Below are 27,737 nucleotides of genomic sequence, written 5' to 3'. Positions count from 1 at the left end.
TGGAGGGGGCACACCAGACCTGTGAGGGATTTTTTTCTTGAAGTGGAAGATCCACTTCTAATTTGGATGTTTGAGGTAGGAAACCACACCTTTAATCCAGATCTTTTGATCTGGGAAAATCCACCTCTAATCTGGGCCACACCTTCTGCTGGAAGCCTATATAAAGACGGGGAAGCAGAAAGCCTGCTCTTTGCCTGCTTGCTGTTGCCTTGCCAACCACTTCACTGGCATTAGGTGGGCCTGGGTCCTGTGGGTCAGTCCAGGCGCTGCTTGCTTCCAGGCAAGAATGGATGGACTTCGAGATCAAAGGTCCCATTTCTTGCTACAGGGGTGGCTAGAGCACTTTAGGGTGAGGCTTATAGCCTGGGCACTAGGCCAAGTTCCCGGCTCACAGCAGAGGAACCAGACAGATGTTTGAAACTGCTGGCAGGTAGGTCTGGTGAGGTGCAGGCCTAGCAGTGCTTTACTGGAGGTCAGCACAGAGCCAGTGGTGATGATGGAGCAGGCCCCAGTGGTTGCAGAGGCAGTTCCACCATTGCTGCACAGCCATGGGGTGTCCAGTGGTGGTTCCCCCAGAATAAGTGGCATCTCAGATGGTCATGGAGGAGGAATGATGAGCAAGAGAGCCCTATCTCGAGTCCCCGAAAGTCAGGCAGCCTTTATTAATAAACCTTGGGCAGTGGGGAGGGCTTTTGAGGGTGAATGTGTCTGATTTGCTAGGGCTAAGGGTGCCAGGATACTTGATCTACATACTGTGGTACAGTAGCTCATTTACATGTAGTAAGGTGTGTGTGTGTGTGTGTGTGTGTGTGTGTGTGTGTGTGTGTGTGTGTGGTGTGTGCTATGGCAAGAAGGAGAAAACAGTACTTAATTATCCTGTGTATGAGAGGATGACTTCTAGGTACAATTAAATGTCCTTTGCTGGAGACTAGGATCTGCTCAGCATAAGGTGGGGGTACTTTCAGGAATTCTCTGTGCTTGCTGATCAAATTGTAATCTTCCCTGAGGGCTATGTGATGCCCCTTACAAAATCTGTGGTTACCAGATCAGGTAGAGTTGAGAACCCCACTAAGATTGAGCAGGAAACAGCTATTCAGACAAGTCAGACCTCAAGCTTATCCAGCAGAGCCCACACCTACTTCTTTGGGTTTCCAGTGAATTCTAAAGACCAGCTGAGACACGCAGCCTCACTGAACAGCTACCGATTCAGTAATTGTGAGCAGCAACGGATTTGGTGACTACGCATATAAAACTTTTGACAGTTTATGGAAAAATAAGGAAAATGGTGATGCTGGTCAGTTTGCTCTTAGCGTCTCTGAATAAATTGACAATGGAGAAGAATGAGTTATATCTGTGATAAAATTAACCAGTATCTAGCACCTCAGAATACAGTGAAGAACAGTTCCAGATGTATATAAACGGTCTAAATGTTTCTAAGTGTGCCCTGGGGGAGAATCTCCAGTAGCCACGGAGCACAAGCTGTGGAAAATCAAACTGAAGCCCTCATTGTAAGGTTGGCTGAATTACAGGGAAAATTCCATTCCCAATTTCAGAAGGTACAGGCGTATTAAATGCTAAAGAATGGCTCCTGTGACTTGGGATGGAGATGTGTGGGAGAGCCCCATTGAAGCTGAGAACTTTGAGCCCCCAGATTCTCCAGGGCTTATCTCACCCGAAGGTGTGGTCTCTTTGTAATACTGAGACTTTTAGAGAGATCTCTAGTCTATTTCTGGAGTCTTTACCAAGAGACGGAGTCTATTGTCGATGCAAATGCATAGGAATTTATTGAGCCATCACGATGGGGTCTGTCCAGCTCTTTCAAGCTGCAAACCCCGAGAAACAGAGGCACAGGCCTTTTATAGGTTTTAGACAAAGAAATGAGTTTTACAGTATGTGATTGGTTGGCATTTGGGCAGAAAAGCTGCAAGCAGGGAGTTACAAGTCTTGGCGTTTGGTGGTTGGATAATGGGTGGAGGGGCAAGCTGACCTATGGGAAAGATTGGTTGAAGCAGTCACAGAGGGCGTTTAGGAACTTTTTTAGTTGGGGAGGGGTAGTGGAAATTTTTAACACAGCTAGTTATCCTTGAGTCCAGCTGGACTCTGAACACAGACTGAGACCTTGAGTCAAGTTGGACTCTTCAAGGTTTTTCCTGTCCCTGCCATACACATACAGTGATCTGATATCTGTCTGTCCTTGGTTCAAGCTGGACCCCCTAGAAATGTACATGCTTTGGCCTTAATGAGGGTCTTTAAGGGGGCTGGTTCCTTCACCTTCACCCTCAGCAGAAGATGTACTCACATCCTCACCCCCTGAAATATTGCCTTTTCACCCCCCTGAAATTATTCCTTCATTATTTGCTAAGCCAGCAGTGACTTTCTCTGAAAGAGATGCCAGGTGAGACAATATTGATGTCCCTCAGGCCCACCAATAGTTGCTTCTAGACCTATAATAGGACTTAAGTCTAATTAGACTCCTAGATGGGGAGATAGAATGGATGGTCCGTGAGGAGTTGAGCTGTACTATTAAAGAGTTTGCTGGGGCCTGGAGAGATGGGTCAGCAGTTAAGAGCACTGCCTGCTCTTCCAGAGGTCCTGAGTTCAATTCCCAGCAACCACATGGTGGCTCACAACCATCTATAATGTGATCTGATGCATACTGTATACGTAATAAATACATCTTTAAAAAAAAAAGAGCTTGCTAATGCACTCAAGGAGAAGTCTGGGGCGATGGATTTTAAGGGCGTGGGACAATGGAAGGAGGAGCACAGAACCGGATCAGGCTGAGTTTATTGATATGGGCCTACTGAATGGAGGTTCTAGGTTTAATATGGAAGCCCCTACAGTTAAAAAAAGAGATTAAAACTTTTTTTGTTTGTTTGTTTGAATGGTTGGCTGAAGCATTTGTCAAAAGATGGCCTCTGAGAAGGAGTTAGAGATGCCTGAGATCCCTTGACTTAGTGTTGGTGAAGAGATTTTTTTTTTTTTTAAAGGTGGCTGGAGAGACAGGCATGGGTGCTGGGAACCGAACTCTTATATTTATGGTTGTTAGCCTAGCCTTTAACGGCTGAGCCATCTCTCCAGCCCTGGTGGAGAGATCTTAAGGCCCAGGAAAATTTATACTTAGTAATACCTAGTCCTCCACGATGGCCCAGAAGACATGCCTGTCCCTAATCTTATAAGACAATAAATGGTGAGGGGGCGCCAGCTCATCTGAAGAAGCTTTGCCGTCGCCCTTTTCCTTGTGCCAGGCCTCAGGGCTGGAGCTGCTGCTGCTCAGCAGACGAGGCGAGTGCAGTGCGGTTAATTGGGCCTCGAGATAGCAGGGGCAGGGACAAAGCTCTGGTCATCAAAGGCAAGGCCGTTCTAGTTGTCATAATGGGCGGCACAGACGATGTTCACAATGGCCTGACTTGTAATGGTCAGCACAGCCAAAGCGAATTTCATTGTGGCATGACTTGCACGGTCCTTCAGTACTGGCTAACCATGGTGTTTCCAGGCAAGATATAGTTCCTGATTGTGTCATGGTTATTCTTGCTATAGGTAGTTTATTGTATATATGTGGAATAATATAAATGTATATGTAAAAAATTAAAAAAAGGATAAATCAAAGTAACACATATGCTGATATAGTAAGAACCCAATACAGAGCATAAAAGGTATCCTGTATATCACCTAGCTCAAAAGATCATTGACGATGGCCATGGCAGTCATTTCAGTCGTTAAAAGCCATGAAGTGCGACTCTTGACCAAGTCACTCAACGCATTTTCCCCTTCCTTGCTTCCTTCAGGACGCAAAACCAAGAGTGTAACAATTTGACTTACTTAAAGAAAGGCGCCACGTTGCATTTCCAGATCTGTTTATAAAACGCCTTTGCCGCAGGTACCGAAACCTGCAGATTCTGATGGCCCCTGTGTAAAATGGGATAGGAAAGTCACATCCCACTTAATGATTCATGAGAGTTCCTTGTAAAGCTACCTCATAATTTTTTTGCATGAATTCAAACTAATAGGTACAATGTCACTACTCAATATAATATCTTGTGAAAACCAAAAAGGAAAAAGAAATAGACAAGCCTACTGAAATTCTGTTTACTTTGTACAAGTGGAAACATTTGCAAACAAATAAAGGAAAGGCTACATTGGATCATGGCAAAAGGCAATCTTGGCCTGTGAATCAGTTTCTCGACTTCAGCCAGTTTGCAGACCCAGAACCCCTTGAAGGAAGGGAAGGCCTGGCGCCCCTGAGGAAGGATCTTGATAAAATACCTAAAAGTTTTACTGTTAGTCATTGTTGCATTAGCTGGATCAGAGCCTGTTATTTTAATAAATTCCATATACATATGTGGGATATATATACAGAATTATTTATATTTATAGAACAGACCCTATAGAATAAAGAATGAATATATAGAACCCATAGAATGAATGTCTATGGATATATGTGTGTGTATATTCATTTGTAAGTTCTTTAATTAATTAATTAATTAATTAATTAATTAATTTTTTGAGACAGGGTTTCTCAATGTTACCTTGGCTGTCCTGGACTTGCTTTGTAGACCAGGCTGGCCTCGAACTCATAGCGATCCGCCTGCCTCTGCCTCCTGAGTGCTGGGTTAAATGCGTGTGCCACCACGCCTGGCTGTAAGTTCTTTGACTCTAGCTCTGGAGGAACGCTGACTAATACCATCACTAAGGAGCTAAAGATGGCCTTAAGTTCCTGATCCTTCTGGTTCTACTACCAGAGTGTCAATATTACAGATATATGCCATGCTAAAGAGTTTTTAATGAAACTCTATCCCAAGTGACTCACTTCTCCTAATTGGGCCTGACCTCCATATGTTTCTAGGCCCTTTCAAAATAGTGTCACCATCTGGGAACTAAGTATTGAAAACACAAATTTATGGGGACATGCCATATTCAACTCATAATATGCAGAGAACTTTCAAATTTACAATCTCATTGTTTACTCTTGGGAGGGACAGAATTAACTCTACTTTTTCTAGAGAAAAACAAACAATTATTTCAAACTATAAATTCATTCTAGTTACAATTATGAGGAAAAATCTCTGACAAAGTGTTGGGTAAATAAGATGAAAATAAATTCTATAAAATTATCAAATAATTAATAAAATACTGTCATTCAGCATCCAGTGGGTGGTCAACTGAAACAGGTTCTGTTTGCTTCCGGATGAGAAAGGACAAACCTTGAGATCAAAGGTCCCAAGGTCCTGTTTCTCCCTCAGGGGTGGCTCAGAGCTCTCAGGGTGAGGCCCGAGGCCTGGGTATTGGGCCAGGTTTCTGGTCTTACTGGTACAGTGTTACAGCTTAGCTCTTTTAGAATGAAATTGTCAGTATCAGACAGCAGTGGAGACTTGGGTGCTCCACAAACCTATGCTGATACCAAAGTGTTACAGCGTTTTGTGTAGCTGCTGTGCTAAGCACGGCCATGGAAGCAAGTGGATGTCCGAGACATAGGTCCTTCACCGGTGGTCAGCACAGAGCTAGCAGCAGGGATGGAGCAGGCTCCGGTGGCTGCCAAGGGAGTTCCACCATGCCTGCCTGACCACCGGGCGTCCAGCCGCGGTTTTTCCCCAGAGTAAGTGGAATCTCAGGTGGAGGAATGGTGAACATACAAGAGAGTTGTTCAGCCAGCCTTTATTTATAAACCTTGGGCAGTGAGGCGGGGTTTGTGGGTGAATGTGTCTGATTCGCTCTGGGTGGAGATGCCAGGACACTTAATCTACATTCAGTGTTACAGTACTTTATTTACATGCAGTAGCACAGGGTCCTATCACAAGAAGGAAAACATGGTGCTTAATTATCCTATGGTTGGGGGGAAACTTCTAGATAAGATTTAAAGGTCATTTGCTTCAGGTTAGGATCTCCTTAGCATAGGGTGGGGGTACTTACGAGAATCCCCAGGTGTTTGCTGAATAGGTTTCTTATCTGGAAAGAGTCAGGCCTCTGAGCTTCTCTGAGGGCTATGTAATGCTCCTTAGAGGATTTGGGGGTCCCTGAGCAGGGGAAGAGAGAACCCCACCAAGAAAGGGAGTCTGTCGTAATAGACTGAGCTCAGTTGGCTATCTGGATACTTCAGACTTCGGTCTCTCCAGCAGCACCCCACAAAACATTATTAAAATGTTAACCTATGTCACTAGTGGGATTCTTAGAAATGTAACTTTTCTTTTTAATTATATTTTAAAATTAAAATATAGTTAGATCACTTTTCCCCTTCCCTTTCGTCCCTCCAATCTCTTCTATAGAGCCCCTTCATGCTCCCCGTTGAAAACATGGTCTCTTCTCCTTTGGTTGTTATTGTTTTATCCCCTGTCACAAACACACACACACACGCACAAATGCACACACACACATACACACACCCACACATGCACACCCACACATATACACACGCACACGCACACACATGCACACACACACGCACACACACACACACACACACACACACCCTGCTCTGTTCTAGTGATACTTGTAGTCATATGATTCAGGGCTGAGCACTTGGGTTCGAATAACCAATTAGGGGGCTAGGGGGCGTGTTCATTCCTAGGGAACACTTTTTCACTTATTCTCAGCATCCTTATTGGCCTGTACCTCTTTTGTGTGTGTGTGTGTGTGTGTGTGTGCCCCGTGAGATTTCCCACTTTCATGTCAGCACGCCTATGGGTGTTGTATTTCTTCATATCTTGTTTAAGCAGCCGTACTATTGAGGTATCACGGGTAAAAAATTAACTTCACATCTCTATATTTTCTATAACCTCTCAATTTTGATGAAGAATAGGTGTTATTTGAGTATCTATGGGACGATGGAAGGAGAACTCAGAGAGGACTGTTTCATGGGATGACGTGGGAAAGCTGTGAGATGTGACTACCAGCGCCAATTTATTTCGCAAACCTGCAAGGATGTCAAGGTTCCGCACAAACATGGAGTGGCCACACCCATTCCGTAGAACTGGTTTCGCTTGGGGCTTTGGGAGAAGCAGGTGGTTTTTAAGGGGCATGAGCACTTAGTTACTTATCAATGAGCTCATTGTTTCTGTTTCAGGACTCCCTTAACCCTGCTGCTTCAGGCTGGGAGAGAGCCTCTGGGAGGGCTGTAAACACCACACACTCATCTAATTTCCGCACCTGGAACACAGAGAGGCAAGTGGAGGCCTTTTTTGTCATTCTGAGGTCAGCCTGCTAAAATAGTGAATTTGAGGTCTTCCAAGGTTACACAGTGAGACCTTGTCTCAAAACCAACAAAATTTGTCCCTCATGTGACACATTTATGGCAGAAAAACAGTTATTCTCTCAAACGGAGATTGGGCAAGCAGAGTGATCAATTTCAGCCCTCACCGTCTCTCTCATGATCCTCACTTCCGTGCATCACAACACTGGCACACTGCTTGCTGGAAGGGTTTTGTCTTGTGGTTTCTGTTGTTGTAATGAAACACCATGACCAAAAGCAACGTGGGGAGAAAAGAGTTTATTCCACCTCAAAGATGACAGTCCATCATTGAAAGAAGTCAGGGCAGAAACTCAAGGCAGGACCCTGGAGGCAGGAGCTGATGCAGAAGCCAAGGAGGAGGATGCTTACTGGCTTGTTCCTCCTGGTTTCCTCAGCCTGCTTTCTTAGGGCATTCGGGACCACCTGCTCAGGGATGGTACCACCTTCACCGTGAGCTGGCCCTTCCCACACCAACCATCCATTAGGAAAATGCAGCACAGGCTTGTACAGGCCAATCTGGTGGGAACATTTACTCAGTTGAACTTCTCTCTTCCAAAAATGACTCTAGTTATGTTAACTTATCGTAATAACTAGCCAGGTCAGGGTTGAAGCACTTTAGGAAATTCCTTCCTAGTGGAGATGGTCATTTGGGCCATTGTCCTTGGTGATATTGGCTTTGGAGAGGCCAGGTCACCTTCCCTCTCTGGACATCCATTTCTCTGTACTGAGAAAGAGCGGGTCTAGATTATTTCCCAGAGCAAGTGACTGGGACCAAGATGGCCTGGACAGCCAGGGCTATCCAGAGAAACCAGTCTTTAAAAAACCAACAAGGGCTGGAGAGATGGCTCGGAGGTTAAGAGCACTGTCTGCTCTTCCAAAGGTGGTAAATTCAATTCCCAGCAACCACATGGTGGCTCAAAGCCATCTATAATGAGATCTGGTGCCCTCTTCTGGCCTGCAGGTGTACATGCAAATAGAATACATCACCATCATCATCATTATCATCATCAAAACCCAAAAACAAACAAACAAACCAAACCAAAAACCAGAAAACCAACCAACCAATCAACCAAAAACAAAACATTGAGTCCAATTTGTTCTGCCCATATATTCTTGGGTGGGCATTCACTGTGGTGGGTCAACATACCAAGGGTTGGTCTCTCCAGAGAAATTTAGCAGTGTTTTCTCCCAAACACTTATTGATTGTATAGGTGTAGAAACTGTAAGACATCCACAGGGCTTAGTTTCCATGGCAGTGTGGCAAGCTAAGGGCAGATAAAAGAGCAATATGTTGCTTAATTGAAAAAAAAAAGTGTGGCCAGGCATGGTGGTGCTCGCTTTTAATCCTAGCACTTGGGAGGCAGAGGCAGGCGGATCGCTGTGAGTTTGAGGCCAGCCTGGTCTACAAAGTGAATCCAGGACAGCCAAGGCTACACAGAGAAACCCTGTCTCGGGGGGAAAAAGTGTATATGTGTGCATGTGCAGGTGCCCAAGGAGGCCAGAAGAGGGCAGTGGATCCCTTGGGTGAGTCCACTTCGTATGGGTCCTGGAAACAGAACTTAGGCGATTGATTAAGTAAACAGAGTGAGCTAATTGGCGGCCAAGCTATAATGCAGGTTTGATGGAAGCTGCACAGGAGCGGAAAGGGAAGGGGGGAGCGGGCTGGGGTTGGGTGGGGGAGGGAAGGAGAGAAGGTAGGGAGGTAGGGAAAAAAGGGGGTTCCTAGAACCAAAATGTCTGGTTTATATAGTGAATTTCTGGGAGAGGGTTAAGTCAGGCCCCTAGGTAGAGGGCAGGCCATGCCAGCCGTGCCCTGCAGCAGGACCTAACTTCCCAGCCTTTTGATGACAGTAAATGGATAAGGGATGAAGAAACAATCTGGTCTTTTGACTGTTTCCTGCTGACAGTAGGACGGCAACAGGGAGTCCAAAGGCTGAACTCTTGGCCAAGACCGGGAAGAGCAGGCTGCTATATTTGCTGTTCAGGATCCGTGAGACCATCTGTGGCCAAGAAACTGCAGGTCTAGCTAATGCAGTCTGTGAGGTTTAGGCCGGAGCACCTGCGTTCTCCATGCAGCAGCTGGCAGGACGCTGGGACATATATATGTTAGGAGCACATTACATGCTTTGGAACCTCTAAACCATCTCTCCACCTTACTCTCTTGCTTTCTCTCTTCTTTCTTTCTTTCTTTCTTTCTGTCTTCCTTCCTTCCTTTCTCTCTTTCCTTCTTTCTTTCATTTCGTTTGAGACAGGGTTTCACTATGTAGCTTTGACTGGCCTAGAACTCACTAGATAGACCAGGCTGGTCCCAAACTCACAGAGATCTGCCTGCGTCTGCTTCCTAAGTGTTGGGATTAAAGGTATGCGGCATCATGCCTTTAATTTTCTTTTTTCTTTTTAAAGATTTACTTGTTTTATTTTAATGTGTGTGTGTGTGTGTGTGTGTGTGTGTGTGTGTGTGTGTGTACATGAGTGCGGGTATCCACAGAAGCCAGAGGAGTTGGATCTCCCTGCAGCTAGAGTCACAGGTAGTTGTGATCTGACATGGGTTCTGAGAATCAAACCCAGAGCTGAATATACTCTTTACTGTTGAGCGATCTATCATGTTTGCAAAGCCACAGAGGTCAGAAGAGAGTGTCAGATACCCTGAAACTGGCATTCTGGGTGGTTATGATCAGCCATGTGTGCCCTGGTGTTCCAGATGGTTGTGAACAGCTATGTGTGCCCTGGTGTTCCAGATGGTTGTGAACAGCTATGTGTACCCTGGCATTCCGGATGGTTGTAAACAGCAATGTGTGCCCTGGTGTTCCAGATGGTTGTGAACAGCTATGTGTGCCCTGGTGTTCTGGATGGTTGTGAACAGCTATGTGTGCCCTGGTGTTCCAGATGGTTGTGAACAGCAGTGTGTACCCTGGCATTCCGGATGGTTGTAAACAGCAATGTGTGCCCTGGTGTTCCAGATAGTTGTGAACAGCTATGTGTGCCCTGGGACTTGAACCCCTCTTTTCTGGAAGGCCCGGCAAGTGCTCTTAACTGCCGAGCCATCTCTTCAGCCACAGAAGTTGCTCTCTTACTTTATAACTTTGAAATCATCTTGGGACATTCGCTCCCTTCCCAAGGTACTGCTCGCCTTTCTTTTGTTTCTTTTTGGCAGTGTTTGGAAGGGAACCAGGGCCTCACACTTGAGAGTCCTCTCCCATTAAGTCCTTAGCTTTCCTCTCTTTTTGCTTGCTTATTTTTGAGGTGGGATTTCATGTAACCCAGCTTAGCCTCAAACCCAACTGTAGGCAACTTGAGCTTCTGATCCTCTTGCTCCGACTTCCGGAGTTCTGAGGCTTTGCTCTGTATTTGCGTGTGTGTGTGGGGGGGGGGGACAAACAAGCAAACAAAACATCTGTGTCTCTGCACATACATTGGTTTTGTGCCCATGTTTAAGACAATTACTTAAGTCGCAGTGACAGAATACATAAGTTCAGAATACATGGCCTAACATATTGCTTTATAGGTCTCACCTTAGAGCTAGTGTGTCAGAGTCAACCTGTAAGCCCCACCTGCCCGAGGACCCGGTGACTTCCTGGAATCCTGGGAGTTGTAGTTCTTGGAAAATAAGACAGCCACATGGGAAATATCCTTGGTTTTAGTCAACAGTTTTGTCCTTATAAAGCCCCTACAACACGTGTCTTGTCGCCAATCACCAGGAACCCAGGAGTGGACCTGACCAGAGACCACATTTTCTGGTCAGTGCTTAATTAAAGCTTGCTTCAAATTTGGCTCAAAACTGTGGAACTGGTTTTTCTCTTTCGAATCTCAGGATTAGCACTAGGGTTTCCAAACCACATAATCTTTCAAATGGAAGTCGAGAATTGCTGGGATGGGCAAAACTGGAATGCTGATAAAGGAATCACTGAACAGAAAATCAAAATCATTTGGTAGAGCTGGGAACGAAGCTCAGTTAAGGAGCCCTTACCTGGTGTGAACAAGGACTTGGATTGTATCTTGAGCAATGCAGAAGAAGGGAATGTGTTGTGTCTCATTCACCCAGCAGCTACCAAGCACAGCAGACGTAGTACTGTTGTAACACAAGAATAGTGCCACACACGCTCTTCAAGCACCAAGCTCAAGCACCAAGCTCAGGGAGACATTGGCGGCTTATCAGAACACCACACCCCAAGGCTGACCATGGCCGGGGACAAAGTAGACTTGGGAGCCAAACTGTGACACTGGCCTGTTTCTAAGGCAGGCCTTTTTATAAGAAAAACCATTACCCAGGTAACAGCCAGGCAACCAGGCGCGGAGCAAGTGGCAGGGCAGCATGACTTCATCATGATTAGCTGAACACAAGAAGAATTGATTCTATTCCAAGCACAATGTATCTAGGTAGCTAGACAAAGCATTTTAAGCTGGTTGGCTGGGATACAGGCTTGGGGACTTTCCAGTTCCACACTGTTCCAGAAGATAGGACCATAGCATGGTATCGTGGTTTTGTTTAAGTATTACATAAGTCACTAATTCAAGTAGAATTGATCAACAGGTTTTGAATTGTAAGTGAAAAGCTATTCAAGCCCTCAGCCAGGCAGAGCCTGGGAACCGGAACTTAATCTCACTTTATGATCAAAATGGAGACTTAAAGGCAAAATGGTTTCTGATATGCTAAAAGGGACAGCAGGCGTGAACAGAAGAGCCACAGTTACGCTAGAAACTAAAGTAGGTCTCAACTGAGGGCTGTGGAGTTTAAGCAGGTTAAGCAGATTACAACACTTTGATATCTGTAACTTTTCCCCCAACCTCCAAGGCCTTTGCACCTGGCTTATAGAGCCTTGGATTGACTATAACTGTGATGCTGTGATACAGGATTGGGCCAGTGGTACCTATGGCTAGTCCTCACTTTGGCAAGCTGTTGAGATGTTTCTTTCAGGTGTTTGGAGTAACAAGAGGAAGAATGTGTCTGGAGCTAGTGGAGTTTCTTTTTTATATTCAATTTTAGCTAGACACATAGCTTCTTAGAACGAAGACTGTATTTTCCAGCCTCCCTTGTATGTAACTAAATTCTGGCCAATGAGATGAGATGGGGAGAATACACAAAGCTGGCCCATCCCTAGAGCAATCTGCCACAAGGAGCCTGGGTCTCTGATACTGGATTCTTTACACTTCGTGGCCTGGCTGTGTTTGGACTGTCAACAGGGCAGCCTGGCTAAAGCCTCTGCAACTTTACTCTTATAACAATCTAACCCTCTGTGCTGGTGTGAATGAAAATTGGCCTCATGAGCTCATAGGGAGTGGCACTATTTAAAAGGATAAGGAGGTGTGGCCTTGTTGGAGTAGGTGAAGTGTTTCACTCAGAGTGGGCTTTATGGTTTCAAATGCTCAAGCTAGCCAGGCCCAGTGGCTCACTCTTTTTTCCTGTTGCCTGCCAGTCTGGACATAGAAGCCACCGTGCTTCCTACAATGACGACAGTGGGCTAAACCTCTGAGCCTGTAAGCTGGCCTCAATTAAATGCTCCTTTGTAAGAGTTGCTATGGCCTGTGGGCCTTTGTCTGCAGCCCTGCAGGCCAGAGGAAGCTCCCTCCCGGTAAGCTTCCGGCTGGGACATAGGTGAGCGGACCCCCTGCTGGCAACAGGCCGCCAGACCCAAATGTGTTAAGAGATAGTTCCTTGCAGACCCTAACCCACACAAAAGGTGTCAAAAGCTGGCTCTTTGGAGAGAAACACATCAAAGATGCCCTGGAGACAAGCCCCGGAAAGTGGCTTGGGAGCATCTCCTGCTATTCTGGTAAGCTTAGTTTAAAAACCCAGGGGCTGGAAGGTTGCACAGCGCAACCCCCTTCCCTTCCCCATAGCTCTCTGCCCTGCCGTTTTTTTAAGTTTAGTGAATTAAAATCTAGTTGTTTGACTCTTTTGTCTTTATTTTAATAAAGTGTAGTCTGGCCTTTCGCAAGCCAGAGGCCCCCTTCCCCTTCTGGAAGGGAAGCAGATTTCTCTTGTCTCAACTAGGCTGAGGGCCAGCCTGATCTACAAAGTGAGTCCAGGACAGCCAGGGCTACACAGAGAAACCATGTCTCGAAAAACTAAAAAAGAAAGAGAGAAAAGAAATAGATAAAAATAAATAAAAAGGAAAGGACAAGGCTGCTCCTAGGCGTGGTGGAGGAGAAAGTTTACTGTAGGTGAAAGGGAGAGCATAGGCAGAGGCAGGGACATCTGGGAGAGTCCAGAGTGAACATGACCCTGAACTGGGCCATGTGGGGAGAGGGGAAGAGAGAGGGGACAGAGGGAGACCAGGTACAGCAGCCAAGAGGGCAAGGGCACAAAAGGGGCTTGAAACCAAGGGAAGGGCCTCTGGGGGGAAGGGCAGCCCAGCCCCTAGCCTGGAGAGTTGTATTTGAGGGCGGGGTATGCCAGCTGTACCCTGTAACAGGTAGGGACTGAGGGATGCTGGGAGAACCTGGCAGGCAGGTCTGCGCCTCAGCCATCTGTCTGGTCAGAGGGGCTGTGCTGACAATCCTCTCCCTGTTTTGTCTTCTGCCTCATTGGCTGCCAGTGACAAGTACCTCACAACGCTGTCCTCTTTCTGCGCATGCTTACTTCTCTTTGAGCTCCTTAGACATAATACGTTCATTGTTCCGGCTCCAGACCTGTCTGCTCTTTCCCTGCTTGCTCATCTTCCTTTAAGTGCCTGGAGTGAATTTGTTTTCCAGCTCCACAGAATTTTTTCTTAGGTTTTATCTTTCTGTTGCTATTTCTGTTTGCTTGCACGCTGGTTTCTTGATCCTCTCTATATTACCTTCATTTGGTTTTCTTTTCTAACTCCCATGCAGAGCTCTTTCTTCTTAGCCTCCGTGGTCAGGTGGCGTTGGGTAATTCACAGTGGCCTGGCTGAAGATTTCCTCTAGTTCCGCAGAGATCTTTAAAGAAGACGTCGGCTGGGCATTAGTGGCGTCTCAGGAGGCAGAGGCGGGTGGATCTCTGTGAGTTTGAAGATAGCCTGGTCTACATGGTGAGTTCCAGGACAGCCAGGGCTACACAGTGAGACATGTATTAAAGGGAAAAAAAGAAATATATATGTAGTTTGTTTTTTATATATAATTTATCTATTCTCTCATGATTTCTCTCTCTCTCTCTCTCTCTCTCTCTCTCTCTCTCTCTCTCTCTCTCTCACACACGCACACACACACACACACACACTCTCATTGTGTTCTGTGACCATAGCTCTCCGCCGTACTCTCTCTTATTCCCTTCCCCATCTGATCAAGCCCCTCCTTCTTGCTAAGGGGTTGCAGATGCTGATAAAGCCAAAGAATAGGAGCATCCAGGCTGGTTTGACGCAGATCAGGACTTTCTAAGGCACCTTGGAGGCCACCAAAAGGATGAGCTGAAGTCGTTCATCATTTAGAAGTACCACTGATCCATGCTCCCAAGGAGGCCCCCAAGAAGCTGACCTTGCCACCTTTTCCTCCACTCTCATGTCTTTTCTTTTCTTTCTTTCTTTCTTTCTTTTTTTTTTTTTTGTGGCTCACTGCATTTAATTCAGGTTGCCTGCTTGGGAGCAGTAAGGGTTCTTTGCTTGAGCAAGGGCAATGCTCCAGGAGCTATACCATGACTCTCCTCCTCCCCCAGCAACTTTTAACGGCTTCTAGCTCAGCGGCTCTCAACCTTCTTAATGCTGTGACTTGTTGGACCAAGTGCCCTGGGATCTGGTTCCTGCCCTGCCACGGGCATTGTTATGAATGTTGAAACCATCTCCTGTACCCATGTGATGTAAGGAATGTTCCCCAATCATCCCTGGTTGGCTAAGTGAAAGGCCTACACACCCTGGCAGGACAGAAGGGAGAGCTGTAGCTAGGGTTCAAGGGCTTTGAGGGCCGAGGGGTCACTGACAGAAGAGTAGAGGAGGAGAGCCGCCTTGGGATAGGTAAAGAACCACGTGGGCTGGGTGGGAGGAGTCAAGTCTGAGAATGACGTGGGAGGAGCGGCCTGGACGGAAGGACAGAACGCTTGTGCGAGTCTTTCCGGGGCTATTGGATGGCAAAAAGTTCAGATAGAAGTGATTCAGTCAAATAGCGTGGGATGTGGGCCTGGGCAATAACGAGGTAGTTTCGGGGCTTAATATCTGCCGAGCCCCAGGTTAAAGAAGGCTTATCTAAAAATCTATCAGGTGTCTGTATCTTTTATTGTTTGATAGTGAGTTAAATAAAACTACCATAATATTTATGCGCTTTTAATAATAAACATTATCAGCATTTATATTTTCTACAACATTGACCCTTTAATAAAGTTCCTCCTATTGTGGTAACCTCCGATCACAAAATTATTATTTTTTTCAACATAACATTTTTTGGAATTATTTGGGAATTTCACATCATGCACCCCAATCATACTCACTCCCTAGTCTTCTCATGTCCACCTCTACCCTTGTGACCTCCCATCCCATAAAAAGAAGAAAGAAAGAAAGAGAGACAGACAGACAGACACTGGAGTAAGGTCAAACTCCCAATGGCCAGTCCCCTAAAAGAAAGTGAGTCTTTCTCCACCTGCACCCCTGCCAGAAGCATCAGTTGTGGAGAGCTACACTTCAGCATCTTTATCACAATTTTTAAGAGTTCTCTTGAATGGCTTCCTGTCTAGACTGTTATGTTTGGGTTGTGGGGTTGTGGTTGTGGGTGGGGGTGATATAGAGGTGGTCACAGAAGCCTTCTGTGTCTGTCCTCCTAAACTGGGTGTCTGCAGTCATAGATTCCACTGCAAAAGTAGCTTTCTTGCCCTTCATAGTTAGGAGGAACATGGACCCCAGGCCTCTAATGGTTTCTGGCAACAGCACAGACCACGAACATCCACGTGGTCCCCAGCATCAGCGCGCATCAAGGCCCTCCACCTGGCACCCGGTGGCAGCATGGACAAGGCCCTCTGCTGAAGTACGGGCCATGGACACCAACATAGCGCTCAGCAGTGGCACAGGCCAAGGACATCAACATGGCCTCAGGTGGCAGCACAGACCACAGATGGACCATAGACTCAGCATGGCCCCAGGTGGCTGCACAGACCACAGATGGACCACAGACTCAGCATGGCCCCAGGTGGCTGCAGAGACCACAGATGGACCGCAGACTCAGCATGGCCCCAGGTGGCAGCACAGACCACAGATGGACCACAGACTCAGCATGGCACAGACTCAGCACGGCCCCAGGTGGCTGCACAGCCCATGGATAACTGTAGTGGGAATTCTTGTTTCTTTAAACACACACACACACACACACACACACACACACACAGAGAAATATTATGTGTTTTCATTTTAATCCCAGGTGTGGGATATGGGGCTGTTTCAGATTATCCACAGCAGCTGACTATGATTTGCCTCATGCTCTAGCGTGCAAAATCGGAGATTGTGTGACATTTGGAATTCTGGGAACTTTTCAGAGGGTGTATAAATGCAATAGGCCTGATAGGTGGGTTGTTGGTTGGTTGCTGTTGGTTGTGGTTTGTTAAGTAGTCATGTATATAGAAAAAACAACAAGCTGGGTGTGGTGGCGTATTCCTGTAATGCCAGCACTCAGAAGCAAAGGCAGGCAGATGTCTGTGAGTTCGAGGCCAGCCTGGTCTACAGAGCCAGTTCCAGGACAGCCAAGGCTACACAGAGAAACCCTGTCTTGAAAAAAAAATTCAGATTCTTCTGCTTCTCTGGTTTTGTTGCTGTTTTTGGCTTTGCTTAATGCAGCTTCTTCAAAAAGTTTAACAGATTTATTGACTTTATTTTATGTTTTTGAGTGTTTTGCTTGTATGCTGTCTGTGCACCTTGTGCATTCAGAGGTCTGAAGGGGCACGGGATCCCCTGGAACTGGAGTGTCAGGCAGTTGTGAGCCACTGTGTGGGCGCTGAGAACTGAGCCTGAGTCCTCTGCAAGAGCAGCAAGTGCTTCTAACCACTGGGCCATCTCACCAATCCCTAACGGCAGCTTGATGACTCAGCAGTAAAAAGCTAAACTGAGTTCAGTTCCTGGAATTCACAAACAGGCGCCATTACAAGTGGGGTGTGGCTCTTCCTCCTCCTAAGCAGATGAATGAATGTGATTAAAGAGAAAGGGGAAGGGAAACACATTTGAGCTTTAAATCGCCCTGGCCTCTAAACATTGTAATCCGCTCTCAGCACGCACCCGCAGCTGCCTGCCCTGGGGTTGTGTGGTGGGGTCTATAGCTGTTGCAGGGTTCCAGACTGATGTTGTTAGAAGGAATCTCAATTTGCTCGTCACACTTTCTCCTGGAAGTTACAAGCTGTGACTTGCCTGGTCTAGACTGACTTGGAGACTCACTCTGGGCTTGGCTGTGAGAGAGTTTATAGACTGGGTTGATTAAGGTGGGCACTCCGTCCATGGTCCGCAGAGTAGCACTAGTCGGGAAAAGTGGGCCCATGAGACACTACCCTTGCTGGAGGGACTACAACAATTAGCAGTTGAGAAGGGATGGCATTTTCTTCATTGATCCCGGCACAGATCAGTTGGCCTTGCTCCACTAAATAATCCTTCTCATGACTGTAACAAGTGTCTGACAAAGCAACATAAGGAGGGAACCGTTTATTTTGGTCACAGTTTGAGGTTGCAGTGAGTAATGTTAGGAAAGGAATGGTTGTGGAGCAGGAGAGTGGCTAGGTCACACCCACAGCCAGGAAGCCGAGGGACACAAATGCTGACACTCAGCTCAATGGGGGGCGGGGCAGGGGCAGGGTCCTCCCCTGCGCTTCATGTACTTTATTACTGTAGTGTTTGACAACTTCGTGTTCATATATAATGAATTTTAGTCATTTTCAACCCTTAGTCTTGGCTCTCATCCCCCTTCCTCTCCCACTGGGGGTGGGGTTGGGGGAGGGAAATCTTCTCAACAAATCTCCTCGTACTTTCTTCTCTTATTTTATAGGCCTCTGTGATGGTTGCTTTTAGATGTTAGCGTGCCACAACCCAGAACCACAGGGTCAGAAAGCCTCAGGTGAAGGGCTGTGGGAACATCTGGCCTGTGGGTGATTATCTTGACTGCTAAGTGATGTGAAACAAGCAGCCCTTTGTGGGCAGCACTGTTTTGTGTGTGTGTGTGTGTGTGTGTGTGTGTGTGTGTGTGTGTGTGTGTGTGTGTGGTTTTTTTTTTCTTCCCCCATCTGGGCCTGGGACTGTGTACGTGAGAAGGAATGCCAGCAGGCAGCTGGTGCATTTTCTCTCTCCTCTTGATCGTGGATGTGATGTGAGAGCAGCTTGACTCTCCCAAAACGATGGACTGTCTGTCACCTGGAATTTTAAAGTAAAACAAAACCCCTCACAGCTGCCTTTGGTCATGTGTTTTATCACGGCAACAGAAATGCCACTAGGACAGTGGGCCACTGAGAAACACTCTGGACTGGAGAGCTGTGCTGAGACTTGTTCTAGATCTTTGCAGTCAGTGGACGCTTAGCTTCTGCTTATCCTAGAAGAGGTTTAGATGCTGAGTTAGAATAGCCCCTTGCAGTGGCCAGAATGGAAAAGATTTTTTAAAAATCAAAATCAACCCATCTCATTATTAACTTACTCCTTGTTAATGGCTCAGATGTGAAATGGTCCATGTTCCTCCCTCTGCCCGCATTCAAGTGCTGGATGGTTGGTCTCTAGTTTGTGGCCTACTTTGGAAAGGTCTGGAGGCTGAAGGAAGTGGGGTCTGTTTGGCAAAAGTAGGTTACCTTTGGGTGTCAGGGTTAGGGTTGTCTGGAGGAGCAGCACTAATGACAGGGTTCGGGTAGACCGACACCACCTGTTTGTACACACCTGTGAGGCCAAGAACTTGAAGCTGCCGGGGGAATTTTGCGGTCCTCAGTAGATGCTGGAGTCTGATGCCAGCGAAGGACAGCCACAGCAGATGACTGCCATGTCCACCAGTAAGATGAAGAGGCAGGTGGGCGAGCAATGCCTTCTCCCTCCAACCTCTTCTATCTGCGACACCCATCACAAGGAGCTGTATACCCAGAGGGGACGTTTCTTTCAATTTGTCTTTTCTGGAAGTTTCCTCAGAGATGCACCTACAAGTTATGCCTCTAGGCCGATTGATTCCAGATGCCGTCAAATCGACAGGCACAGATTCGCCATGGCACTGGGGTGGGACTCTGAAGCTTGTGTCTGGTCTCCAGTCTTCCTAGGGTTTGCTGAGAAGGGAAGTGTGTTCTCTGCCACACACTCCTGCCGTGATGTGTAACCTTACCAGGGTCCAGACACACAGAGCCAAGTAACAATGGAGTTTGGAACCTCTGAAGCGTTGAGTAAATAAAGGTCTTCTTTCCAAGCAGTTTCTGTCGGGTGTTTGTTCCCACACCCCCCAACTCACATCCCGTAGGTAACTTCTCCTTTGCGTCTTTGGGCTTTTGTTCTTCTTTCCCTCAGCCCTTAGCTGCTAATAATAGTTTCACTTTTGTCAGTTTAAATCAACTACAGTTTTTTCTCTCTGGCTATAAGGGTTCCCTGCCTCCCCCCCCCCCCAACCTCTCTCAAGGCCACAGCTATAATCCTAGCACTTTGGAGGATGAAACAGGAGGATTACAAGGTTGAGACCGACGTGGCCTGTTGCAATCATCCCTCACATCTGAAAAAAAAAAAAAAAAAAAAAAATCCCAATAATTTTTTTTTCTATTTTGAGTTAGGGTCTCACTATGTAGTGCTAGTTGACCTAGAATTTTCTATGAGGCCAGGCTGGCTTTGAACTCCTAAAGATGCCTTTAATCTCAGCACTCTGGCAGGTGAATTGCTGTGAGTGCGACGCCAGTCTGGTGTACAAAGCGAGTCCAGGACAGCCAAGGTTACTCAGAGAAACCTTGTCTCGAAAAACCAAAACAAAGACTCACCTACTGCCTCTGCCTTTCCACGTGACCACTCCTGGCTCATGACCCCAATATTTCTGAAATAAAAACTGTGTGGAGGAAAATGAAAATCTCTTCCCCTGGCAGATGAAGGCTGGTCACAGATCCTTGGGCACATAGTTGAGAAGCACTGCTGCTCGCCGTGAACACGGAGAATCTCTGTAGCCACTTAGTGAATAGAACCTGGTGGCAGTGACTTTGGAACATTCTGGGAGAAACTCAAGCCACATGGAGAGATGCTGCAGCCGACAGCACCAGCCTTAGTCTGCAGCCAGCGCCAACACTCAGCTGTGTGCATGACTCACCTTGGAAGGCCAGCTTAAGGGTGTTTGGATAGCTGCAGCAGTAGTCATGATCTGATTGCAGTCGCATGAGATACTTCAGTGGGAACTGTGAGCCAGGAGCCCCAGAAGCCATCACAACAATAACAACCCACCACAGTACATTACCCATGAAATAAAGTGCTGTGTTAAGTTTTGGAGTGGTTTGCGAGGAAGTAACTGATAACCTCACGTGTTAGTAACTCACTGTCTCTGAGATGACGATATTAGCATTTATCCATTCATTTGTATTTAATTTTTGTTTTCAAGCCAATATTGTTTATTCTTTGAAAATGTATACATTTGTGCAATGTATTTTGATCAAATCCATCTACAGTCGCCTTGTCCAACCTCTCTGCCCTGTCACCCATTGTACTGGCTAGTTTTATGTCAGCCAGAGACACCTGAGAAGAGAAATCTCAATTGAGGAAAATGTCTCCATTAGATCCACTAATTTTCTTAAAATTAGTGATCTAGAGGGGAGGGCCTGGCTCATTATGGGAGGTGCCATCCCTGATATGGTGGTCCTGAGTTCTATAAGGAAGCAGGCTGAGCAAGCCATGGGGAGCAAGCCCATAAGCAGTGCCCCTCCATGGCCTCAGCATCAGCTCCTGCCTTCAGGTTCCTGCCCTGTTTCAGTTCCTGTCCTGTCCCAACTTCCATCCATGACGAACAGTGCTGTGGAAGTGTAAGCCAAATAAACCCTTTCCTCTAAGTTGTTTTTGGTCATGGTGTCTCATCATAGTGATAGCCCCCAAGCTCAGACACCCTTCTAACTTCATGCCCTTCTTTGCCAGAAATAATCTCAAGTTCAATTAGCTCTTCCCTTATGGACATAGGTGTCAGGCCACCCACTGGGGTATTTATTGCTTTTGTTTTTGTTTTTTTGAGACACTGTCTTAATTTGTATCCCAGGTTGACCTTAAATTTGTGGGAATCCTCCTGCATCAGCCTCTGGATGCTTAGATTACAGATGTGTGCCACCTTACATTTTAATTTTGTGTGTATATGTGTATATATGATGTATGCATGTATTTGTGTGGGTGTGCACATGTATGTGTGTTTGCGTACATACATGTGTGTGTTTTCATGCTTAGATTGGAGATTACAGTTGTCAGGTGTCTTCCTCCATCATTCTCCATATATATATATATTTTTTTTTGGCGGGGGGGGGGGGAACACACTGAATGTGGACTCTCATTGATCAGCCAAACTGGTTGGCCAATGAGATCCAAGGGTCTGCCTGTGACTGTCCTCAGTGCCTGGGTTACAGGTGTGTGTCATCATGCCTAGATTTCACATGGGTTCTGGGAAACCCACCTCTAATGTTCATACTTGTGTAGCAGACACTTAACAAAGTGTGAAACAAAGTGTACACAATTTTTTTTCTAAGCAGGCAAACATCTATTTCCATCTGGATATTGAAAATAGAACTAGGAATGAAGAAAGCCGGGCACATCAGTGTGTGCCTGGGCACATCATCAGTGCGCACTGTGTGGGTAAAGGTACTTGCCACTAAGCCTGATGGCCTGAATTTGATCCCTGAGGCCCCACATGATGGAAAAAGAGAACCTGACCCCAACTAGTTGTACTCTGACCTTCATTCATACTTACACATTGAAACATAAAAGCATTCACACACACATACACACCCCAAATAAATAGATGTAAACAAATCAAAAGAAAAACAAACAAGCAAACAAACAAAAAAACCCCAAAGAGTAAAGAAACCACTTAAAAAATTTTTTTTAATTTAATTTGACCAGGGGAGAGTGTTAAATATATAAAAATTTAAAGATTAAAGTGGATGATAGAACACAAGGTACCAGGTAGATATTACTTTATACAGAGTTTATTAAATGGGCATGGGGGGAGAAGGAAAGGGGGCAGAGAGATAGAGAGGGAGGGAGTGAGGGAGAGGGAGGGAGGGAGAGAGGGAGGGAGGGAGAGAGAGGGGGGGAAGCGCCACGTGGACGATCTGTTCTTTTATATGACCCAGGGCAGGGCCCCGCCCCCATGGCAGGTAAGCAGTGACATCACAGGTAGGCAAACTGATGCAGAATCCTAACACAGTGTGAATTCAGATCCCCCCTACCACAAATTAAACAGTCAATTATCCTGGATTTGGGGAAATCTCAGGGGACCGCGTGCCCCAAGTGCAATGGGTGAGTGTGGGGGACGGTCATTTTAAGACCCCCGAGCTCACAATAAGAGCTACTCCTTTCTGGCTATAAACTAGCTTTTCCAGTAAGACTACTGGTAAAACCAGATAAAGGCCAGCTCCCCGCCAGCAGCAGGTCCGGGAACTTTTTCCTGACTAACCAGATCTTTTACAACTTCCCTCTCTCTCTGGAATTTCTCCCTCTTCTGTGATCATAGCAGCTGTAAAAGTAGACACCTCCTGGAGCATCTCACAATTAGGCATCCATAGCAACCCCAGCTTACGCAAATACCCATGCCGCCATGCCTATAAAAACCCTGTGAAATTTTTCAATAAAAGAGATTTGATCAGAATCCAGACTTGCCCGGTTTCTTGTGTCTCCTACCCTCTCTCACTGCCGCACCCCTTTCCAGGTTCCCGTTTGAAAACCCCGCGGAGCTGGGGCAGGTGAGCCTCGCCCTGGGAAAACCACCTTCCTGACCATGGTGTCTACCCTGCCAGGTAAGTATGAGAAACCACTGTTTTTAAGAATGAGACTCTGGAATGTTCTGCATGTCCAACAAGGCAGCAATGGCTGAATATCTCACGAATGTCATCCTTCAATTCCATTGTGTGTAAATAACTTCAAGTTATTTTCCAAAACTTTCACGAACTATATAGAACACCAAGCTATGTCTTGGATGTATGGCTCTTAATGAGATCCTAAGTTGATAGTTTCTTCACTCTTGGGGTGGGTATGGGTGGGCATGTACCAGCTTGTAGGAGTTGGTTCTTTCCTTCAGCCGTGTGGATACTGGGGATGGAACTCATTCAGTGCTTAGCGGCAAGCCCCTTTACCAACTGAGCCACCTTGCTGGGCCAACTCATGGCTATTGCTTTTAAAACAAGATTTATTCATTTTATCTTACGTGTGTGGGTGTTTTACCTGCATGCATGTCTGTGTACCACGTGCATTCAGTGCCAAAGGGGGCATTGGATCCCATGGCCTGGAGTTAGAGATGATTTTAAGCCTCCATGTGAGAACCAGATATGGGTCCCCTGTGAGAGCAGCCTGGTCCTAAACGCTGAGCCTGAGCCGGCTTCCTAGCTTTTTTTTTTTTTTTTTTTTTTTTTTTTTTGGTTTTTTGAGACAAGGTTTCTCTGTGTAGCCTTGGATATCCTGGACTCACTTTGTAGACCAGGCTGGCCTCGAACTCACGGTGATCCACCTGCCTCTGTCTCCCAAGTGCTGGGATTAAAGGTGTGCGCCACCACCGCTCGGCTGTCTTCCTAGCTTTAAAAAAAAAAAAAATTGACCTCTCCCAGAGGGAAATCAGTACCAAATGGGTGCTTGCGGAGCCTCCGCCCTCTTTGAATCTCTCATAGCTTTTGCCTCTTACTTCTCTATTTTTACCCCTGCTGGCCTTCGTGGCTTCCTCAAAGTGTGTCTGCAGTGCTGCAACCCCACAGTTCACACTTCCAGACTCTCGTTGCTTTCAGTCATGACTTTTAAAGTTCTTCTGGTAACAGGTATGTCAGGGTATTTGGGGGATCGTCAGGGTGAGGAGAAGGGGTTGTGGGGGGCGCCTCAGGGTGGGAAGGAGGGATTCTTTTGGGCCTAAGAGTGGAGAGGACGGTCATAGGACAGGGAAGGTGGGAAGAGGCAAAGGGCTTTAGTGAATGTGAGGTACTAAGGATGGAACTCAGGCAGTCAGTGCTTAGTGGCAAGCCCCTTTACCAACTAAGCCACATTGCTGGACCAATTCTTGACTATTTCTTAAAAAAAAAAGAGAGATTCGTTTAATTTCTATTATTATTATTATTATTATTATTATTATTATTATTATTATTATTAATTTGTGTTAGGGGGTATGGGTGTTTTGCCAGTGGAAGTCAGAGGGGGCCATCAGAAAGAGAGGCGGGGATCTTTGGGGCTACAAGTAGAGCGAAAGAAGGTCAGAGAACAGGAAGGAGGTGGTGGGGAGAGGCAAAGGGCGGTCGGGAAGGATGAATGATTCAAGAAGAAAAAGAGGAGAGGGAGACAAGAGGACCGGCCAGGGAAGCCTGCGTTGAAGGACTCAACCCATCGGCTCTGCGTAGAGGAGGCCACTGAGGCCGAGAGCTGCCAGGACAGCACCGTGGGGCACAGCCGGTGTGTTTCCTCCTGCGCTCCACTTAGCATTTCTACTTAGTCCCAAGTTCTAGCTATCCAGCACCTGGCGTGGGTGTTTGTTGAATGACCGATAAATCAAAAGGGGGTTTGAGTTTGTTTCCTTTTATGTCGCTTTTTTTTGTAGGGAGTGAGTCAAGAAGGGAAGGGGCTGCCTGAGAGTTGCATAGGAAGGAAAATTTCTAACCTAAAGGTCTTGGTTGTGTAAATCATTGTGGTTGTGAAAGGGGCGGGGAAGAGGCCGCTGTGGGCTTAGACGGGGTTACGTTATAGCCCATGAAAGGCTCCCGTGGACCCTCGAGCCTGACTCAGCGCCTTTGGCAATGGGTTAAATGTGGCTATTCTTTTGAAAGACGGACCTCTGTCACTCATCAGCGACAGAGGTTGCTGAGTGAACTCCCCGGTTAAGTGAACCGCGAACAAGCCTGTCTCTCAGAAATTGTCCTAACTGATTACAGCTTGAATTTCCTTGATGAAAACTTGGTAGGGATGAGGCCTGGGGCTTGCCTAGCATTTATGAAACTCTAAATTTGATTCCTAGGGCCAGATAAACACCTGTGATTCCCTGCATAGGGGTGCGGGGTGTGGGGTGTGAGGTGTGGGGGTGGGGAGTGGGGTGTGGGGGATGGGGAGGTGGGGAGTGGGGTGTGGGGGTGTGGGGTGGAGGGTGGGGAGTAGGGAATGGGTGTGGGGTGGAGGGTGGGGAGAATCAGGAGTTTAAGATTATCTTCATCTACACAAGGAATTCAGAGCCAGCCTAGAATAGGTGAGACTCTGTCTTGAAAAGCTTTCCCTCAAGCAGTGCAGGTGCCATGGAACATCCCTTTAATCCCAGCACTCAGGGGTCAGAGACAGGTGGATCTCTATGAGTTCAAAGCCAGCCTGGTCTACAGAGCTAGTTCCAGGACAGCCAGGGAACACACAGAGGAACCCTGACTCTAAACCACCACCACCACCACCACCACTTTCCTCCATGGTCTTGCCAGGCAGTCCTGACTAGTCTGGAACACACTAGTGAGTCTTTTGCCTCCCCAGTGCTGGGTTCTGCTTAACTTCTGTGGAAATAGTGAACGAGGGCAGTGTGGTGGCCACCCCTGCACCCCCAGCGTCTGGGAGGTAGGACGGGTGGCAGGAAGATCAGGAGGTCTCGTAATCAGTTACACTCTAGTGCTCCAGGCCAGGCTGCTCTATGTGCACCACTGTCTCACAGTACCACAACAGGCAGACCCCACGCCCGTGAAGCCCTGCCCGGGCTGTCAGTTTCAGTGAGTGTGGGCAGGAACGGTCCCGTGGAGAGGTGTGCTGTCCTCTTAACAGTGCTGGCTCCTCTTGGACTCTCGTTTCCTTGTTATCCTTCCAGTGCTGGGCCTATGTCATGGATTCAATCTGGACACGGAACATCCCATGATCTTCCGAGAGACTGCAAGAGGCTTCGGGCAGAGTGTGGTCCAGCTTGGTGAATCCCGGTAAAGGCTTCAGGGGAGCCTTTGGTCTAAAAGCCGGGGGTAGGGTGGGGAGAGAAAGAGTTTCCTTATTGATTGCCCCCTCCCCCCACTTTGCTTTCTTTTCTGGGGATGGAGTCCAAGGCTTGCCAATGCCCTGCCACTGAGCTGCAGCCCTCTGCTCTCTTGGCTGCTTTTTCTGTTTTGAATTAGTAATGAGGTTTCAGGAGTTCAAATTCACAAGATCCAAGAAAGTTGGGATTAAAAAAAAAAATCTTTCTTACTCCTTGTACTTCCCTTCCTAGGAGGGGCCCCTGACAGCTTCCTTCTGTGGTTCTTCAGGAAGGATTTTTAATCTGTCTTCATAGCTGCCTCCGCTGCTGCCCAAATCCTGTCCTCAAGCTGCAGTATGAGCTTTGTTCAAATTATGGCCTACTTCCAGGTTATTACTGTAAATACTTCTGAGACTATTTTTTTAGTGTGTGTGTGCGCGTGTGTGCGTGCGCGTGCCACAGCATGCTTGTGTGGAAGTCAGAGCTACTTGTTGGAGTTGTCTTATTTTTAAAAGAAGAAGAAGAAGAAGAAGAAGAAGAAGAAGAAGAAGAAGAAGAAGAAAAAGAAAAAGCAGCAGCAGCGGCAGCAGCAGCAGCAGCAGCAGCAGCAGCAGCAGCAGAAGAAGAAGAAGAAGAAGAATATATATGTTGGATAGAAAAAAGGAGTGGCCAGGGGACCTGGTACCTCTAGCCTCCATGAACACTGAACTCACATGCATATACTTCACACAGACACACAGACAGACAGACACACACACACACACATACACTTTAAACAAATCTTAGCCTAGTGTGAGATTGAGACCAGCCTGGTCTACATAATGAGTTCTAGGACAGCCAGAGTGACATAGTGAGACACTATCTTAAAAAAAGAGAGAGAGAGAGAGAGAGAGAGAGAGAGAGAGAGAGAGAGAGAGAGAGAGAGAAAGTAAGAGATAGTGATGGCCACCATGACAGGACCATGGGGAGAGTCCCAGAGGGAAGCTGGAAGAAATCCTGAGGACCCAAAGAAAAATGCTCGGCTTTTATAGCTTTTCAGGAGATGATGGAAAGTTTTGCAGCACGTGGTTTGGTGTGAGGTGGCATGTGTGATGAGCAGAACAGGTGCCAGGTGCCAAGTACGGCATAAATTAGCAGTAATATCACACGCACAGAAGTCTTCCTCCCTCTGTCCCTGGGAGTGGGTGTAGCTGGACTTTCACTCCTTTGTGGAGTCTTCTTTCACCCTTCTCCACTCCTTTTCTTCCTCCCTTTGAACCCCCTAATACTAGATATGAGAGAAAAAAAGCATAGAGTGTAAAGGAAAGAGATCCCTGAATAAAGTCAGGGGTTGGAAAGCGGTGACATCATCGTTAGACTACTTCCTGCTGATTAGGGACGTAGAGTTCTTGGGGGGCAAGTTTGATATTCATTTTCCAGGATATCTACTTGTTTTCTTCTTTGTGCACAACTGCTTAGCAAACTGCAAACACCCACCAACAACCCACCACACCTCTCAGGGCCCTAGAATTTATAAACTTCTGAAAAGCTC

The 27,737-nt window shown here is 46.8% G+C and overlaps 1 protein-coding gene across 5 annotated transcripts in view; it reads left to right on the top strand.

The window, feature by feature from the left end:
• Positions 1-239: 239 nt before the first annotated feature.
• Positions 240-27,737, top strand: part of LOC311587596 (integrin alpha-M-like) — a 67,552-nt gene continuing 40,054 nt past the window's right edge. For 2 of the 5 annotated variants that reach the window (XM_084764612.1, XM_084764611.1), the window contains exons 1-2: positions 23,883-24,071; positions 26,072-26,177. In XM_084764612.1, the coding sequence (XP_084620738.1) occupies positions 23,885-24,071; positions 26,072-26,177 (293 nt within the window). In that variant the 5' untranslated portion in view covers positions 23,883-23,884. Of the gene's footprint in view, positions 431-7,060; positions 7,159-22,975; positions 23,064-23,878; positions 24,072-26,071; positions 26,178-27,737 lie in introns of those variants that run through there. The other 3 variants (XM_084764614.1, XM_084764613.1, XM_084764615.1) reach the window with 3 other exon arrangements.

Source organism: Acomys minous (genome assembly GCF_964271855.1).
Source record: "Acomys minous genome assembly, chromosome: 2".
NCBI classification, from domain to species: domain Eukaryota; kingdom Metazoa; phylum Chordata; class Mammalia; order Rodentia; family Muridae; genus Acomys; species Acomys minous.
The sequence above is the reverse complement of the archived record's forward strand: the minus strand, read 5'-3'. Positions and strand labels throughout refer to the sequence as shown.